This window comes from Rana temporaria, chromosome 8 (genome assembly GCF_905171775.1).
Source record: "Rana temporaria chromosome 8, aRanTem1.1, whole genome shotgun sequence".
Lineage (NCBI taxonomy): Eukaryota > Metazoa > Chordata > Amphibia > Anura > Ranidae > Rana > Rana temporaria.
The window spans coordinates 2,328,906-2,347,354 of NC_053496.1; the positions used below are offsets into that span (position 1 = coordinate 2,328,906).

Genomic DNA, 18,449 nt, shown 5'->3' on the forward strand with positions numbered 1-18,449 from the left:
TCACTGATGCTCGGGCCCTGGGGCACTTTCTACCCCAACTGGTCAGAATTCGGCCCCCTGAAGTCGGAAAGACCGTAAACTGGCCCTTTGCTTTAAAAGTAAGGAGACCCCCTGCTATAGACCATCCATTCTCAACCAGTGTTCCTTGGAACGCTAGGGTCCCTCCAAAGGATGCTAGGAGTTCCTTGCGCTTTGATTGGCCTCCTCCCCTCTGATAGTGCCTCTGATAGTGCCTCTGATAGTGCCTTCATAGTTGCAGGACCAACTCGACTTGTCGGCAACATGGCCTTAATTACTTTTTTTAGCTGTGTAGCACCCTGATGTTTAACTCTACCTGCCAGGTATAGTTGCCTTGGCCAATTGTTAGGGGATCAACTGATTTCACCTCAATCTGGAATTGCTGCACTTCTTTCATCTGTCACTAGGTGGCTGGGCAGGGCCGTTTGAAGGAATTTGGGGGCCCCAAGCAAAATGGGGGGGCCCCAAGCACCCCCCCCCGCATGCAAGGCCTACGTTAACGCTGCACAATTTTTTTTTCTATTCTTACCTCCCCTTCCTGCGTGGCTGAGCTCCTCTTCCCCCTGCCTCTTCCCCAGTCCCCTATCAGATAGTGCCCGGGCCGGGTATCGTGCGGTACAGTTGATTCAGTTTCCTGTCTTCCCGGCCGGGCTGAAAGGAAATGAGCACTCAGTGTGCACTTCCTGTCAGTCCGGCCGGGAACAGGAAACTGAATCAACTGTACCACGCGCGGTACCCGGCCGGACTGACAGGACTCCAAGTGGAAGGAAGAGGAGCTCGGCCTGGGAAGGGGAATTTGGGGGCCCCAGGCCAGCTCTGGGCCCCAAGCAATTGTTTGTTTTGCCTGTCCTGTAGCGACGGGCCTGTGGCCGGGTACCTGGTGACATTAGATAAAACAAGTGCACTGCAAGGACAGATTAGGAATGAATGGGGTGTCTCAAACCAACAGGCAAGGATTTTCTTGAATCCCTTGGCCTGCTGGGAGAACCTATATATTTGGGTGGGGTCAGGTGATCGGGGTTCTATGCCACCTGGACAGCTGTTTAGGTGGACGTGTGTTGTGCTGCCTGGGTTGCTAGGCCGGTGATTGGGCCTATCCCAGGGGCATCTGGCTGCTGGGCTGTCTGAGGGACCTATCCAGAAGTAAGAGAGTGGCGTAGGGTTGAGACTACGGCTTGCAGTCCTGCTCCCTCTCTCCCTCAAAAAGTTTGTTAAGAGAAATAAATAGACACGTGCAATTCGTTTAGTTTCTAATTCGTTTTTTTAGCGAATTTTAAGAAATTTGTTAATTCCGAATTTTCGGATTTTCAAAATTTCCGAATTTTCCGAATTTCTGAATTTTGGAATTTTCCGAATTTCTGAATTTCTGAATTTTGGAATTTTCCGAATTTCCGAATTTTCACATTTCCAAATTTATAAATTTCCGAATTTTCGAAATTTGCAATTCCGAAATTCCAAAAATTTCCGAAATTCCAAAATTTCCGAAATTCAAAAATTCAAAAATTAGAAAATTAGAAATTGCAAAATTTGAAAAATCGAAAATGGGAAATGTTATTTTTCGTTTTCGTATCATTCGTTTTTTTTTATTCTTTCGGAAATTCAGGAAATTTGAAAAATTTGTTTTCGTTTTTTGCTTTTTTGGAAATTCGAAAATTCGGAATTCTGAATTTTCTAATTTCCTGAACTTCCGAAAAAAGCAAAAAAACGAATGAATGAAACAGTGCACATGTCTAGAAATAAATAGCTGGATTCAGGTACAGTTACGACGGCGTATCAGTAGATACGCCGCCGTAACTCCGAATCCGCTCCGTCGTATATTTAAGCGTATGCTCAAACTGAGATACGCTTAAATGTTGCTAAGATACGACCGGCGTAAGTCTCCTACGCCGTCGTATCTTAGCTGTCTATTTACGCTGGGCGCTAGGGGCGTGTACGCTGATTTACGCCTAGAATATGTAAATCAGCAAGATACGCCTATTCACGAACGTACGTATGCCCGTCGCAGTAAAGATACGCAGTTTACGTAAGGTGTTTTCAGGCGTAAAGATAAACCACCAAAAAGATGGCGCAGCCAATATTAAGTATGGACATCGGAACAGCGTAAAATTTTTCACGTTTTACGTCGTTTGCGTAACTCGTCTGTGAATGGGGCTGGGCGTAAGTTACGTTCACGTCGAAAGCATTGACTATTTGCGACGTGATTTTGAGCATGCGCACTGGGATACGTTCACGGACGGCGCATGCGCCGTTCGTTCGGCGCGTCATTTACATGAGGTCACAATTCATTACCATGCAACACGCCCACTACAGCCTACTTTGAATTACGCGGGCTTCCGCCGGCCCATTTACACTACGCCGCCGTAACTTAGGACGCAAGTTCTTTGTGAATACAGCACTTGCCTCTCTAACTTACGGCGGCGTAGCGTATATGAGATGCGCTACGCCCGCCTAAAGTTAGGCACAGCTACGTGAATCTGGCTAAAACTCTTGTTTGCATTTAAGAAGCGTCTGGCGCCCAATAACTTTAGCTACTTTACACCCACCATGCCTGACGACCCACCATATACAGAAGGATATCAGCTATCTCTGGCACTGGAGGTTCTCATTGGACCAAAGGAGGGTCGGGGACCTTGCTACACGAATTAGGAGTTTTTGTGACAGAACAGGGCCCCTTACCTGCTCTTGGAGCTCTTTCAAGCTTATTTGGAGTTAATGAATGAGATACGGTGCAAGTAATCCTCAGATCTGGGAATATCGGGACCCCGAGTGGCCCCTGGAAGTCGAACATGGGGTGTGCAGACCGAGAGGACCCCGTCAGTTGGACCTGTGGGGCATCCGGCTGTAGAACCACAAGGTAGCCGTCCAGATCTGGCACCGAGAGACATCCTTCGTCACTGACACACCTGAAGAAGCGAAATGAACACTAGAGATTGGGAAGAGGCTGGGAGTGGACTTCTATGGTCCCCTATATTATCTGATAATACAGTCAAAATATAGAAACTACAAAAAGATTTTATTACAAAATCATATAGGTTAACATATTCATAGAATAGACGATTAAATCATGAAGAAACTTTGTAACATCCTATCGTTACCCAAAGAAAAATACAAATTTGTTGCTCAACATGTTTCGCGGGTTTAGCCGCTTCTTCAGGAGCTTTTATTTTATGATCAAGTGGTAAATAGATAGGATTGTCGTTTTCTAAATGGGCTTGTGCCGTCCCTGACAGCTCTCACGCGCATGTGTGGGAGTGACGTCATCGCGGCTCCGGCCAGTCACAGCTCCCGGAGCCGCCACACAAGGAAGTGAGATGGCAGCGGTGGAGGGGAGGAACGAGGGCCGCTGCGGGGGCTTCGATCTCAGGTAAGTAATTCTTAATGAGCTAGTATGCTTTTTTTTTGTTTTTTGTTTTGTTGGGTTTACTTCCTCTTTAATGAAATAAAATTGGTTACTATGGAAACTGAGGGTTACTGTTTAAGACATTTTTAAAAGAATTAGCGCACTTTCCTGCAAAGTGCACTTATTCTTTTTGACCTAACAAAGCCCATCTTCCCCCTTTTGCATGTACATTCAGCCCTCCGCATTCTCAACTTGGCCATGCCTGTGCAGTAGAACCTCATAGACTTCTTGTCATGGATATGCAATAGTCTGGCAGCTTACCTGTCTCCATCTGTCCATTAAAGGCCTGACTCTGTTCTGGTTACCTTCTTATTTCCTCTCCTTCCTGTATGGCCCCACCCAGGCCATCCCAGGAAGTCTATATTAACTATTGCACTACAGGCCTGCAGTGCTGTTCAACCATGTTGTTAGCTTTAGTTCCTGTCTGCAGTGTGCTACGATTACCTTCCTGTGTACCGTTTTTGGCTCATCCCTGACTTCTCCTGTTTGCCTGTGACCCTGACCTTTTGCCTGTCCCTCCGTTACCCTTGTCTGCCTGTTGCCCCGACCTCGGCTTACCCATCACTACCGCTTGTCCTGCTTGCTGCTTCCCCTCTCTCCCTGCGGAGCGTGACCTAGGGGATCCCAGGGGTCGCGACCTGGATCCAGCTGCGGCGAAGGTCATCCTCACCACTAGAGGCTCTGGTGAACACAAAGCTGTGTCTCAGACTCTGCGCCCTGGGCGATCTTGGGCTCATGCTTCCTCTCTAACCGCAGCAGTCGGCCATAGTGTTCACTAACCTGTGGTGCATCCCTGACCCCAACGGGGGGTGCACTTGTCACCTGGCCACAGGTGACCTGACACTTCTATTGGGCTGCCCTACTTCTGTCTGCTACAGATAATGAGCCCCATAGACTTTTATAGGGCTCCTCTATATCCGTCTGCTCTGGGATGTGAGCAGACGGGGGTAGAGGAGCGGAGGGGACGATTTGTGCGATATCTGCAGATGAGGTTGGTGATGTAGATGGGGGGCGAGGTTGTGTGTGGTTAGCATTTTGAATTAATAATAATAATAATAATAAATAATAAAAAATAATAATTAAAATAAATAAATCATATATATATATATATATATATATATATATATATATATATATATATATATATATATATATATATATATATATATATATATATAAAAAATATAAAAATATATATATATATATATATATATATATATATATATATATATATATATACACAAATAATAATAATTAATAAATTATATATATATATATATATATATATATGTATATTATAAAATATATATATATAAAAATAATAATAATGAATAAATAATAAAGAATAATAAATCAATTCCATTGGCTCATTTTTTTTTTTGCATCAGAGCCTTTTCACTTCCTGGAGGAGTCGCAGAGCCCTCTAACTGAGGTCAGTTGAATGGCATAGGTCAGAACCATAACCACACAATATTAGGATAGGCACAGCCAATGACCCCTAACATTGGGCAGCACTCGGTACACCCACCTGACGGAAGTCTTCAGTTTCAGGGGTCGAACGCCCGGTGTTGGAAACTGTAGAGAGTTGAGGTATTCGACGTGCTGCAGAGCTCGGCTGAAGGAGACGGCGTCATCCCCTTCCAGGGACAGCTGGGACTGAGCGGGGTTCACATGAACCTGAGGGCAAAGGTCAAAGATATCACACAATCAACATGTGCGGCTCAGAGGAAATCCAAGACAAAAGGTTTCCCGAAAATATAAAAGGAACCTCAAGTGGCAAGTAAGCAGCATAGTATAGAGCAGTGGTCTCCAAACTGTGGCCCGGATGTGGCCCTTTGCCTGCCTTTACCCAGCCCTTGGGGCACTATTTCTCTCACTGATGCCAATGATGGGGCACTGTAACAGAATGGCCCGGGACACCCAGAGACTTTGGAAGGATGGGGGGTACTCCTGTGCCAGCGTCACTAATGACTCTTGGGTCTAGGGTCACCCTGTGCCCATTTTGGGCATAGGGTGACTGATAAATGATAATTCATGTTTTGCAGGATATCTTGGAATATTACAGGTTGGTAAAGTCTGACTCCAAATGGAGTGTTTTCATTCAATGGGGGGGACACATGCTTTTGAGGTGTTAATTGCGTCTGCTCCTAGACATTCCATTGTGTGATGCTAATACTGTTTTGTGTCCATTGTGCTAATTAGGTCTGCTCCTAAGACCTTTCATTATGTATGCTAATAACACTGGCCCAGATTCAGAGAGCAATTGCGCCTGCGTAACCATAGTTACGCAGTGCAATTGCTGACTTGCTCCGGCGTTACGAATGCTCCTGATTCAGGAACATCGTAACGCCGACTGCAGCCTAAAATCTGCTTGGCATAAGGTTCTTATGCCACGCAGATTTTAGGCTGCATTCTTGCGATGACCGCTAGGGGGCTCAGTGTATAGTATGCAAATTGCATACTAACACCGATTCACAATGTTGCACGGGCCCTGCGTACGCAAGTTATGGAGTTTCCGTACGGCGTCTTTAGCGTAAGGCTGCCCCTTCTAATAGTAGGGGCAGCCAATGCTAAAGTATACCCGCCGTTCCCGCGTCGTGAAATTTGAATTTCACGTCGTTTGCGTAAGTGATTCGTGAATGGCGCTGGACGCCATTCACGTTCACTTGGAAGCAAATGACGTCCTTGCGACGTCATTTGCCGCAATGCACGTCGGGAAAGTTTCCCGACGGAGCATGCGCTCTATGCTCGGCGTGGGAGCGCGCCTAATTTAAATGATTCCCGCCCCCTACGGGATCATTTACATTAGGCGCCCTTACGCAGGGCAATTTTGAAGAGCGCACACGCAATTTACGGAGCTCCTTCTCCGTCAATCGCGTGCAGCGCAGTAAATTTTGCGGGGGCGCAGGGCAAAAACGCTGCCCTGTGCCTCTGTAAAAAAGGGGCAAATTCTACCTGAATCTGGGCCACTGTTTTGTGTGAAAAGTATAAGATGTGGAATGTGACTTGTCAAGCTGTATGCGGAGACAGGCTGTCTGGATAATGACTAACTCGTCTGAATGTCATTGTCTAAGAGAAGGTGTGTGATGTGTGGGTGGAGTGTGTCTTTGTCCCTGTGATTAACTGTAACATGCTTGTACTCTATTTAAGAAAGCTAAGATACCATTAAGAGTATTCATTCATTCATTTTGAAACCAGTAACAGAGCTGCGTGTGAAGTCTCGTTATTCTGGGAAATGAAATGGGTCGTGTCTGATGTCTGTCGGACTGTCGGATAAGCTGTCGTGGGGCAATGGATTGGGAATATCGTAAACGGTGGTGACCGTTATAGGCACTATTACACCTATTACACCAACAATGGGGCACTGCTCCCACCACTGTTTATTCCTCCAAATTCCTCCTATACCAATGATGGGGCACTATTCTTGATGGATGTCAACAAAGGGGCACTATTTCTCCAAGTGATAACAATGATGGGGTATTGCTTATTCCCATTGACGGCATGGCATTTTTGTACTCCCACCAGCCACAGTCTGGCCCCCCTAAAGTCTGAAGGATAGTAAACTGGCTCTTAGTTTAGAAAGTTTGGACACCCCTGGTACAGAGGGACTGATATTTAAATGAAATGTTAACCAAGGATGAGGATACGTGGAGATTCCAAGTCGTGTTCCTGACTTTTACCTTCATTCCTTTCCCCAGACTGTCGAAGTCGGTGTACTGCAGACCCTCCTTACAGGAGTAGAGACACTCGATCACTTCCCGAGAATCCACCGGACCCAACCGAAGGGACAGGCCAGAGATATAACCACGCAGGAATCGGCCCGCAGAAGTGCCTGGAACAACAGAAAGAGTTTGAAATGAGCAGGATAGCGGAAAGGAGAGGAGAGAAGAAAGAAGAGGAGGGTGCAGAGGAGGAGAGAGCAAAGAGGAGAGGAGGGGATAGGAGAGCAGAAGGAAGAGGAGAGCACAGAGGAGAAGAGAGAAGAAAGAAGAGGAGAGCAAAGAGGAGAGGAGAGGATAAGAGAGCAGAAGGAAGAGGAGAAAGAGAGCAAAGAGGAGAGGAGAGGACAGGAGAGAAGAAAAAATTGGAGAGTATAGAGGAGAAGAGAGCAAAGAGGAGAGGAGGGGACAGGAGAGAAGAAAGAAAAGGAGATTAAAGAGGAGAAGAGAGCAAAGAGGAGAGGAGGGGACAGGAGAGCACAGAAGAAAACAAAGGAAAGGGCAAAAGGGAACAGACGAGAGGACAGGGGAGCACAGAGGAAGGAGAGGACAGAACAGGAGAGGGGGGATTAGAGGAGAGGTGCCCAGGGGACAGCATAGAGAAGAGAACAGGAGAGTACAGAAGAGAAGAAAGGAAAGGGGAAGAGAGCACAGAGGAATGGAGAAAACAGGGAAGCACAGAGGGAAGAGAGCGCAGAGGAGGAGAAAGGAGAGGAGAAGAGAACACAGAGAAGAGGAGAAGAGAACACAGAGGAGGGGAGAGGAGAGGATAGGAGAACGCAAAGAAAAAGAGAGGACAAAAGAGCACAGAGGAGAGAGGAGAGGACAAAACAAGAGAGCACAGGGGAGAGGAGAGTACAGGACAGGAGAGGAGAGAGAAGAAGAGGGGTGAGGGGGTAGAGGAGAGGCGAGGAGGGGACAGGACAGCAGAGAGAGGAGAAGAAAGGAACGGGGAAGAGAGCACAGAGGAGAGGAGAGAACAGGGAAGCACAGAAGGAGGGGAGGAGAGCGCAGAGGAGGACAAAAGATTTGAGAGGAGAGGATAAGAAAACACAGAGGAGAGGAGAGAACAAAAGAGCACAGAGGGGAAAGGAGAAAACAAGAGAGCACAGAGGAGAGGACAGGATAAGAGAAAGGAGAAGAAGGGAAGATTAGAGGAGAGGTGACCAGGGGACAGGACAGCAGAGAGAAGAAAACAGGAGAGGACAGAAGAGAAGAGAGGAAGGGGGAAGAGAGCACAGAGGAGAGGAGCACAGAGGAAGGAGAGGAGAGCGCAGAGGAGGAGAAAGGATTTGAGAGGAGAGGATAAGAAAACACAGAGGAGAGGAGTGGATAGGACAACACAAAGGAAAGGAGAGGACAAGAGAGCACAGGGGAAAGGAGAGCAGAGAGGAGAAGAGAACACAGAGGAGAGGAGAGAATGCAAAGGAAAGGAGAGGACAAAAGAGCATAGAGAAGAGGAGAGCAGAGGGGAAAAGAGAAAACAATAGAGCACAGGGGAGAGGAGAGTACAGGACAGGAGTGGAGAGGAGCGAGAAGAATAGTTGGGGGGGGGGGGGGGTTAGAGTAGAGGTGAGGAGGGGACAGGACAGCAGAGAAAAGAGAACAGGGGAGGGTAGAAGAGAAGAAAGGAAAGGGGTAGAGAGCACAGAGGGAGGAGAGGAGAGCACAGGAGAGGAGAAAGGATTTGAGAAGAGAACACAAAGGAAAGGAGAGGACAAGAGAGCACAGGGGAAATTAGATCAGAGAGGAGAGGACATTGGAGAGGAGAGGACAGGAGAATACAGAGGAGAGGAGAGGACAGAATAACACAGAGGTAGGAGAGGAGAGGACAGGAGAGAGGAGAGGACAGGACATGGGAGCAGATTGGAGAGGAGAGCACAGAGCAGTATATATTATACTGTATATACAGACATAATGGGGACAACATACCTGAGGATCTTGACACTTCATTGTCATTCACTCTCACCGAAAACTTCTCATCTGTTGAAAATAAAACATTGTTTATGTTGTTTTAAACATTTTACCTCTTTTTCATAACTTTTAATCTATTTCAATCTTCTCCTCTCTATAGGAGTTCCTTCTGCAATTTCTGCCTCTCAGAGAAGTTCCCACAGACACCATTGATCTTTTTAGCTCTCTGTAAGGGGGGCAATTCTTCCCAGCGACCCCCAAGTGTAAGGAACATTTTTCTCACTGACCATCACACTAATGTACCGTGAGTTGTAGATATAGGGCCGGATTCATAAAGAAGATACGCCGTCGTATCTCTGAGTCCGGCCATCGTATCAATGCGCCTGATTCATAGAATCAGGTTACGCATAGATATCCCTAACATCCGTCAGGTGTAAGTGACTTACACCGTCGGATCTTAGGCTGCAATTCCAGGCCGGCCGCTAGGTGGCGCTTCCATATCTTTTACGCGTCAAATATGCAAATGAGCATTTACGCCGATTCAGAAACGAACGACCGCCCGGCACTTTTTTTTTACGTCGTTTGCGTTCGGCTTTTTCTGGCGGAAAGTTACCCCTGCTATAGCAGGGGTAAGTGCGGCGTATCCTATGTTAAGTATGGCCGTCGTTCCCGCGCCGAGTTTTGAATTTTTTACGTCGTTTGCGTAAGTCGTTTGCGAATATGGCCGGACATAATTTACGTTAACGTCAAAACCAATGACGTCCTTGCGACGTCCTTTGGAGCAATGCATGCTGGAAAAATTTGCGGACGGCGCATGCGCTGTTGGATCGGCGCGGGGACGCGCCTGATTTAAATAGTACACTCCCCCTAACCGCGGAATTTGAATTCCGCCTGGGAATTTACGATACGCCGCCGCAACTTTAGAGGCAAGTGCTTTCTGAATAAAGTACTTGCCTCAAAAAATAGCGGCGGCGTAACGTAAATCAGATAGGTTACGCGGATCTAAAGATCCGCTAACCTATCTGAATCTAGCCCATAGTAATTTTTAGCAGAGGGTTCCCTGAGACCAGAATGTTATTTCAAGGGCCCCTCTGTGTTGGAAAGGTTGATATAGGCCCCTGAAAGCTTGTCCTGAAAATGTAACTGTCGGTGCAAATAACAGTATCATGTACAGTATTTAGTTATATGTTCCTCCCTCAGCTGTCCTAAAGTATCTCTGGGACTGGATGAAACCTGACCCTGACCACTTCTTAATAGTTTATATAGAGGGAAAGGCCCGGATTCACAAAGCACTTGCACCAACGTATCTCCAGATACGCCGCGTAAGTGCAAATATGCGCCGTCGTATCTGTGTGCCGGACCAACAAGCTAAGGTACGCCTAAAAACAGGCTTCATCCCACCGACGTAACTTGCCTACCCCGGCGTAGAGTGGGCGCATATTTACGCTGGACACATTTGGCGCTCCCATTGATTTTCTATTCAAATATGCAAATGAGGAAAATACGGCGATTCACAAACCTACGTGCGCCCGACGCAAGTGCGCGTAAGTTATACGTACGTCGTAAAGTTATGCCCCATAAAGGAGAGGTGTAACTCAGCAGCATTCATGCAAAGGGCTGCACCACAAGCCGGTGTATTTTACGTAGTTTACATTTTACGTGAATAGGGCTGGGCGTAGGTTACATTCATGTCATAGGCAGTGATTCGTCGTATCTTAGGGAGTAGTTCCGACGTCATTCTGAGCATGCGCAGTGGGATACGTCCACGGGACGGCGCATGTGCCGTTCGTTATTCGTATCTGTCTGGCACTCGGCCCATCATTTGCATGGAGTCACGCCTCATTTGCATGGCTCACGCCCACTTCCACATACGTCGACTTACGCCTAGGAAAACCAGCGCAGTTGGGAGCACTGGCTTTGTGAATTCAGTGCTTGCCTCTCTGCGCTGCGTCGGCGTAGCGTACAGGAGATACGCTACGGCGGCATAAATGTGCGCCGCTGTCTGTGAATCCGGGCCTAAATCTGTCTCATCAGAACACTGAATTTTTCTGAAGCTATCCTCTTTTAAAAAAATATTTCTAAACATTTAGGGCCAGATTCATGTACAAATGGGGCTGCGTAACGTATCGTCTTTACGTTACATCGCCGCAAGTTTTCAGCGCAAGTGCCTGATTCATCAAGCACTTGCGTGTAAACTTACGGTGGTGTAACGTAAAGCCGTCCGGCGCAAGCCCGCCTAATTTAAATGGGGCGTGTACCATTTAAATTAGGCGCGTTCCCGCGCCGAACGTTCTGCGCATGCTCCGTGTGAAAATTTTCCGACGTGCATTGCGCGAAATGACGTCGCCCGACGTAATGTTTTGGAATGGCGACGTGCGTAACGTACTTTCGTATTCCCGGACGTCTTACGCAAAAAAAAAAAAATATTGAAATTTGACGCGGGAACGACGGCCATACTTTAACATGGGCTGTCTAAAATTAAGCCATGAAAAAGCAGGCCAAACTTTTCGACGGGAAAAAAGACTAACGACGACGTAACGAACACGTAAAAGCTAATTTGCATACCCGACGCTGGAAAACGAGCGGGGTATGAGCGGGGTATGAAAACGAGCGGGGTATGAAAATCCAGCGGTGGCCAAAGTATTGCATCCTAAGATCCGAAGGCGTACGAAGTCGGATCTTAGCCAAATGCCGTTGTAACTTGTTTCGAGGATTCAAAACAACGCTACAACGCGGCAAATTTGAAAATACGCCGGAGTATCAGTAGATACGCCGGCGTATTACAACTGTGAATCTGGCCCTTAATACACAACATTGATTGATGTAGTGGATCGATACATTGAGTCAACTCAATAGGATTTAGGTGTCTAAATGGGATCGGTAGACCACGCCTGGTTTTATATTTTGATATTTTTCATTCTTATATAAAATTAAACGGGAAATAAAAATATTACAAAATTAACATTTCATTCATTTTTCAAAGCAAGTATTCATATTACATGAGATAAGGCCAAACTGAATGGCTATTACGTCTTCCTATCAATGAAGGTGGTCTGTGGGGGGTGCTTCATACACAGAGTTTGCATTGTCCATTCTGTTATTTCCTTTACTACCTCAATGTATCTTCTCCCAGTTCATCCATCTACATAAAAGTACCCCATGCCTACCAGACTCCAGTGCACAACCCTTATGTCCAGTATATGAACTGTGTGGAGCAGGGGTAGGCACCCAGTTATGACTAAGGCCTTATAGGCTGAAACGCGTCAACCATTCCTATTTGCGTTTGTCCACTGTGGCTTGTTAATAAATTCTACACATTTTTAAGAGCCAAGACTGGAGTGCGGATCATCTTTTCCTCAGGCACCCAGAAGCCCTCCAGCGGTTGTGGAACTACATTTCCCATGAGGCATTGCAAGACTGGCAGTTACAATAACTCCCAGAGGCATGATGGGACTTGTAGTTCTGCAGCGTCTTGAGGGCCCCCAGGTTGCCTCCCCCTGGTGTAGAGAATAGGTCAACACTACAGACTTTAGTTATAAAATCTTGATAAGACTTGCAATACATTTGACCTCTGCAACCTCAATTCTCAAAAACCTCCCATGGTTCCAATGGGTCCTCCCTCACCTGTCCAGCAGCCTCCAATCATGAGCCTGGCCTGACGTTTGGGAAGAGTGAGGGCTCCATTATCATGAATCAGTGCCGGATCGTACGTCACTCCATCCACATACAGGGAGACGGTTGGGAATTCGAGGCTCAGAGCATAATGATGCCACTCTACATCACACACCTGATAGAAAAAAAAGGGGCACAGGAGAAAAAAGTGTGAGGGTCATAATTAATAGAAGAAAAGAGGACAAGACAAGACGATAACTGGAGAAAGGAGAGACCAGAACCATACAGAGGAGAAGAGAGGAGAGACCAGAACCGTACAGAGGAGAGGAGAAGAGAGGAGAGACCAGAACCATACAGAGGAGAGGAGAAGAGAGGAGAGACCAGAACCGTACAGAGGAGAGGACAGAAAAGAGGACAAGACAAGAAGATAACTGGAGAAAGGAGAGACCAGAACCATACAGAGGAGAAGAGAGGAGAGACCAGAACCGTACAGAGGAGAGGACAGAAAAGAGGACAAGACAAGAAGATAACTGGAGAAAGGAGAGACCAGAACCATACAGAGGAGAAGAGAGGAGAGACCAGAACCGTACAGAGGAGAGGACAGAAAAGAGGACAAGACAAGAAGAAAACAGGAGAGCAAAAAGGAGAGACCAGAACCGTGCAGAGGAGAGGAGAAGAGAGGAGAGACCAGAACCGTACAGAGGCGAGGAGAAGAGAGGAGAGACCAGAACCATACAGAGGAGAGGAGAAGAGGATAGACCAGAACCGTACAGAGGAGAGGAGAAGAGAGGAGAGACCAGAACCATACAGAGGAGAGGAGAAGAGAGGAGAGACCAGAACCGTACAGAGGAGAGGAGAAGAGAGGAGAGACCAGAACCGTACAGAGGAGAGGACAGAAAAGATGACAAGACAAGAAGATAACTGGAGAGCAAAGAGGAGGAGAGACCAGAACTGGACAGAGGAGAGGAGAGACCAGAACCGTACAGAGGAGAGGAGAGGACAAAAAAGGGGACAAGTCAAGAAGAAAACAGGAGAGCAAAGAGGAGGAGAGACCAGAACCGTACAGAGGAGAGGAGAGACCAGAACCGTACAGAGGAGAAGAAAGGAGAGACCAGAACCGTACAGAGGAGAGGAGAGCACAGAAAAGAGGACAAGAAGATAACTGGAGAAAGGAGAGACCAGAACCATAAAGAGTAGAGGAGAGGACACAAAAGAGGACAAGACAAAAAGATAACTGGAGAGCAAAGAGGAGGAGAGAACAAAACCGTACAGAGGAGAGGACAGAAAAGAGGACAAGACAAGAAGAAAACAGGAGAGCAAAGAGGAGAGACCAGAATCGTACAGAGGAGAGAAGAGAGGAGAGACCAGAACCGTACAGAGGAGAGGAGAAGAGAGGAGAGACCAGAACCGTACAGAGGAGAAGAGAGGAGAGACCAGAACCGTACAGAGGAGAGGACAGAAAAGAGGACAAGACAAGAAGAAAACAGGAGAGCAAAGAGGAGAGACCAGAATCGTACAGAGGTGAGGAGAAGAGAGGAGAGACCAGAACCGTACAGAGGAGAGGAGAGCACAGAAAAGAGGACAAGACAAGAAGATAACTAGAGAGCAAAGAGGAGGAGAGACCAGAACCGTACAGAGGAGAGGAGAGACCAGAACCGTACAGAGGAGAGGAGAGGAGAGACCAGAACCGTAGAGAAGAGAGGAGAGACCAGAACCGTACAGAGGAGAGGAGAAGAGAGGAGAGACCAGAACCGTACAGAGGAGAAGAGAGGAGAGACCAGAACCGTACAGAGGAGAGCACAGAGGAGGAGAGCGGAGAGACCAGAGGAGGAGAGAGGAGAACTGTAAAGGGGACAGGAGAGTTCAGAGGAGACAAGAGGAGAGACCAGAAACATACAGAGTAGAGGAGAGCACAGAGGAGGAGAGAGGAGAGACCAACACCGTACAGAGGAGAGGAGAGCACAGAGGAGCACAGAGGAGGAGAGAGGAGAGATCAGAACAGTACAGAGGAGAGGAGAGGAGGAGAGAGGAGCGATCAGAACCGTACAGAGGAGAGCACAGAGGAGGAGAGAGGAGAGAACAGAACCATACAGGAGGAGAGACCGGAAACGTACAGAGGAGGCAAGAGGAGAGACCAAAACCATACAGAGGAGAGGAGAGCAAAGAGAAGTGGATAGAACAGCATGCAGTAAAGGAGAGCACAAAGGAAAGGAGAGGGCAGGAGAGCACAGAAGAAAGAAGAGGAAGGGGGTGAAAAGAAGAGGACAAGACAGGAGAGCACAGAAAAAAAGAGGAGAGGAGAACACAGAAGAAAGAAGAAGAAGAAGAAGAAGAAGAAGAAAGGAGTGAAAAAGAGGACCTGAGATCACAGAGGAAAGGACAGGACAGGAGAGGACATGAGAGCACATAGGAAAGGAGAGGACATGAGAGCACAGAGGAAAGGAGAGGACAGGAGAGCACAGAGGAAAGGATAGAACAGGAGCGCACAGAGGAAAGGAGAGGACAGGAGAGCACAGAGGAAAGGAGAGGACATGAGAGCACAGAGGAACGGAGAGGACATGAGAGCACAGAGGAAAGGAGAGAACAGGAGTGCACAGAGGAAAGGAGAGGTCAGGAGAGCACAGAGGAAAGGATAGAACAGGAGCGCACAGAGGAAAGGAGAGGACAGGAGAGCACAGAGGAAAGGAGAGGACATGAGAGGACATGAGAGCACAGAGGAAAGGAGAGGACATGAGAGCACAGAGGAAAGGAGAGCACATGAGAGCACAGAGGAAAGCAGAGGACATGAGAGAACAGAGGAAAAGAGAGGAAAGGAGAGCACAGAGGAAAGGAGAGGACACGAGAGCACAGAGGAAATGAGAGGACAGGAGAGCACAGAGGAAAGGAGAGGACAGGAAAGCACAGAGGAAAGGAGAGGACATGAGAGCACAGAGGAAAGGAGAGGACAGGAGAGCACAGAGGAAAAGAAGAGGACATGAGAGCACAGAGGAAAGGAGAGAACAGGAGTGCACAGAGGAAAGGAGAGGACAGGAGAGCACAGAGAAAAGGATAGAACAGGAGCGCACAGAGGAAAGGAGAGGATAGGAGAGCACAGAGGAAAGGAGAGGACATGAGAGGACATGAGAGCACAGAGGAAAGGAGAGGACATGAGAGCACAGAGGAAAGGAGAGGACATGAGAGCACAGAGGAAAGGAGAGCACATGAGAGCACAGAGGAAAGCAGAGGACATGAGAGAACAGAGGAAAAGAGAGGAAAGGAGAGCACAGAGGAAAGGAGAGGACAGGAGAGCACAGAGGAAAGGAGAGGACAGGAAAGCACAGAGGAAAGGAGAGGACATGAGAGCACAGAGGAAAGGAGAGGACATGAGAGCACAGAGGACAGGAGAGGAAGAAAGTGAAAAGAAGTGGACAAAACAGGGGAGCACAGAAGAGAAAAGCGGACAAGAAAACACAGAAGAAAGGAGTGAAAAAAAAAAAGGAATGAGAGCACAGGGGAAAGGAGAGAACAGGAGAGCACAGAGGAAAGGAGAGGACAGGAAAGCACAGAGGAAAGTAGAGGACATGAGAGCACAGAGGAAAGGAGAGCACAGAGGAAAGGACATGAGAGAACAGAGGAAAGGAGAGGACATGAGAGCACAGAGGAAAGGAGAGGACAGGAAAGCACAGAGGAAAGGAGAGGACATGAGAGCACAGAGGAAAGGAGAGGACATGAGAGCACAGAGGAAAGGAGAGGAAGAAAGTGAAAAGAAGAGGACAAAACAGGGGAGCACAGAAGAAAGGAGTGAAAAAATAAAAAAAGGAATGAGAGCACAGGGGAATGGAGAGGACAGAAATTAAAAGGGACAGGACAGAAGGTCACAGAGGGGAGGGAAATACAGAAGAACGCAGAAGAAAGGAGAAGAGATAAAAGAAGAGGATAAAGAGGAGGAGAGGGTCAAAGTAAGGAGAAAAAGAGAGTTATGGAAAAAACAGGACACAACCTTCAAATGAGGACAGGAGAAAGAAAGAGGAAGGGAGGGCAGAAAAATATGGCAGGAGAAAGTAGAAGAGACAACAGGAAGGACAAGGCCCGAGCAGAGGAAGGAGACGACGTTCTTTGCAATGTCACCTTGTTGTGTCCTTCTGGCCCCTCCCCGTAGGGCTGGTCTCATGTAATTACCTGTTCTAGTTTCCAGAGGAACTTGACGGGCCGAGCGCTGTCCAGTAAGGACCAATAGAGGAAGGAGATCCGGCAACCGTGAACCGCCAAAGTGTAATGCGAGAAGCTGCCATCTTTTCGTGGGAGGGGGAGGGGTTACAGAACACAAATTTGATATTATAAGAAAAAGATAAATAGAAAGTGATACTTCTGTACACTGTGAGAGATCCGAAACCTGGAGATTCAAACTTAGATCCCACCCACTAGACCACACCCCCTACAGTACTGCATTGGTTTCATATACTGTATAACAACTAGGGGAAAACATCAGTGTTATTCAAATCAGCCAATCACCTTCCAGCTTTCTCCATTTTACACTTCACTTCCCTTTTAAAAACATTGGGCCAGATTCAGGTAGCCGAGCGCATTGTTACGGCGGCGTAGCGTATCATATTTACGCTACGCCGCCGTAAATCAGAGAGGCAAGTGCTGTATTCACAAAGCACTTGCCTCCTAAGTTACGGCGGCGTAGCGTAAATGGGGCCGGCGTAAGCGTGCCTAATTCAAATGAGGATGAGGGGGCGTGTTTTATGTAAATGGATGGTGACCCGACGTGATTGACGTTTTTTTACGAACGGCTCATGCGCCGTCCGTGTACATATCCCAGTGTGCATTGCTCCAAAGTACGCCGCAAGGACGTATTGGTTTTGACGTGAACGTAAATTACGTCCAGCCCTATTCGCGAACGACTTACGTAAACGACGTAAAAAATTCAAAATTCGACGCGGGAACGACGTCCATACTTAACATTTCGTACGCCTCATAGAGGCAGGAGCAACGTTACGCCGGAAAAGCCTTACGCAAACGACATAAAAAAATTCCACCGGGCGCACGTACGTTTGTGAATCAGGGTATCTAGGTCATTTGCATATTCTACGCCGAAAACGAGGGAAGCGCCACCTAGCGGCCAGCGTAAATATGCACCCTAAGATACGACAGCGTAAGAGACTTACGCCAGTCGGATCTTAGCCTAATTTCGGGGTATCTTGCTTTCTGAATACAGAAAGAAGATACGCCGGCGCAGCTTTGAATTTATGCGGCGTATCTATAGATATGCCGGGGTAAATTTTTGCTGAATCCGGCCCAATGTATAGAAGAGATGTACTTACTTTCTTTCCTATATTTATTTATTACTGTAAGGAAAAAAAATATTATATTTTTCTAAGCAACTATATATGAAACATTTTATACAAGCACAATGTTGTCTTTTCTTAGCCTGTAGGAGAAGCTCTAGATTCCTTTTCATGATTGGCCATTTTGTTTAAAGAAAAGCCAACTGTTTACAGTTTACAATAGCTCAGGCTCAAATTTAAACACACAAGGGAATGATAATGGTAACACAACACCTATCAGAATTAACGAAAACCCGTTCCGAATATTTGTAAATTTGAATATGCGAAAATTCAGAATTTACAAATTTTCTAATTTCCGGTTTTAAAATTTTCTCATTTACGAAAATCCAGAAATTCGAGATTTGGAAATTCTAAAATCCAAAAATTAGAAAATTCGTAAATCCGGAAATTCAAAAATCGGAAATAATAACTAACTAATAATGGCCCGGATTTAGATACAATAGCGTAACTATATGC

The 18,449-nt window shown here is 46.9% G+C and overlaps 1 protein-coding gene across 1 annotated transcript in view; it reads right to left on the reverse strand.

Moving 5' to 3' along the window:
* Positions 1-18,449, reverse strand: part of CLSTN3 (calsyntenin 3) — a 126,093-nt gene that overhangs the window by 21,710 nt on the left and 85,934 nt on the right. Inside the window, exons 9-14 of the mRNA XM_040361205.1 lie at positions 16,822-16,934; positions 12,676-12,838; positions 9,070-9,120; positions 7,099-7,250; positions 4,947-5,095; positions 2,695-2,921 (exon numbers count right to left, since the gene is read on the reverse strand). Coding sequence (XP_040217139.1) covers positions 2,695-2,921; positions 4,947-5,095; positions 7,099-7,250; positions 9,070-9,120; positions 12,676-12,838; positions 16,822-16,934 — 855 coding nt within the window. The remainder of the gene's footprint in view (positions 1-2,694; positions 2,922-4,946; positions 5,096-7,098; positions 7,251-9,069; positions 9,121-12,675; positions 12,839-16,821; positions 16,935-18,449) is intronic.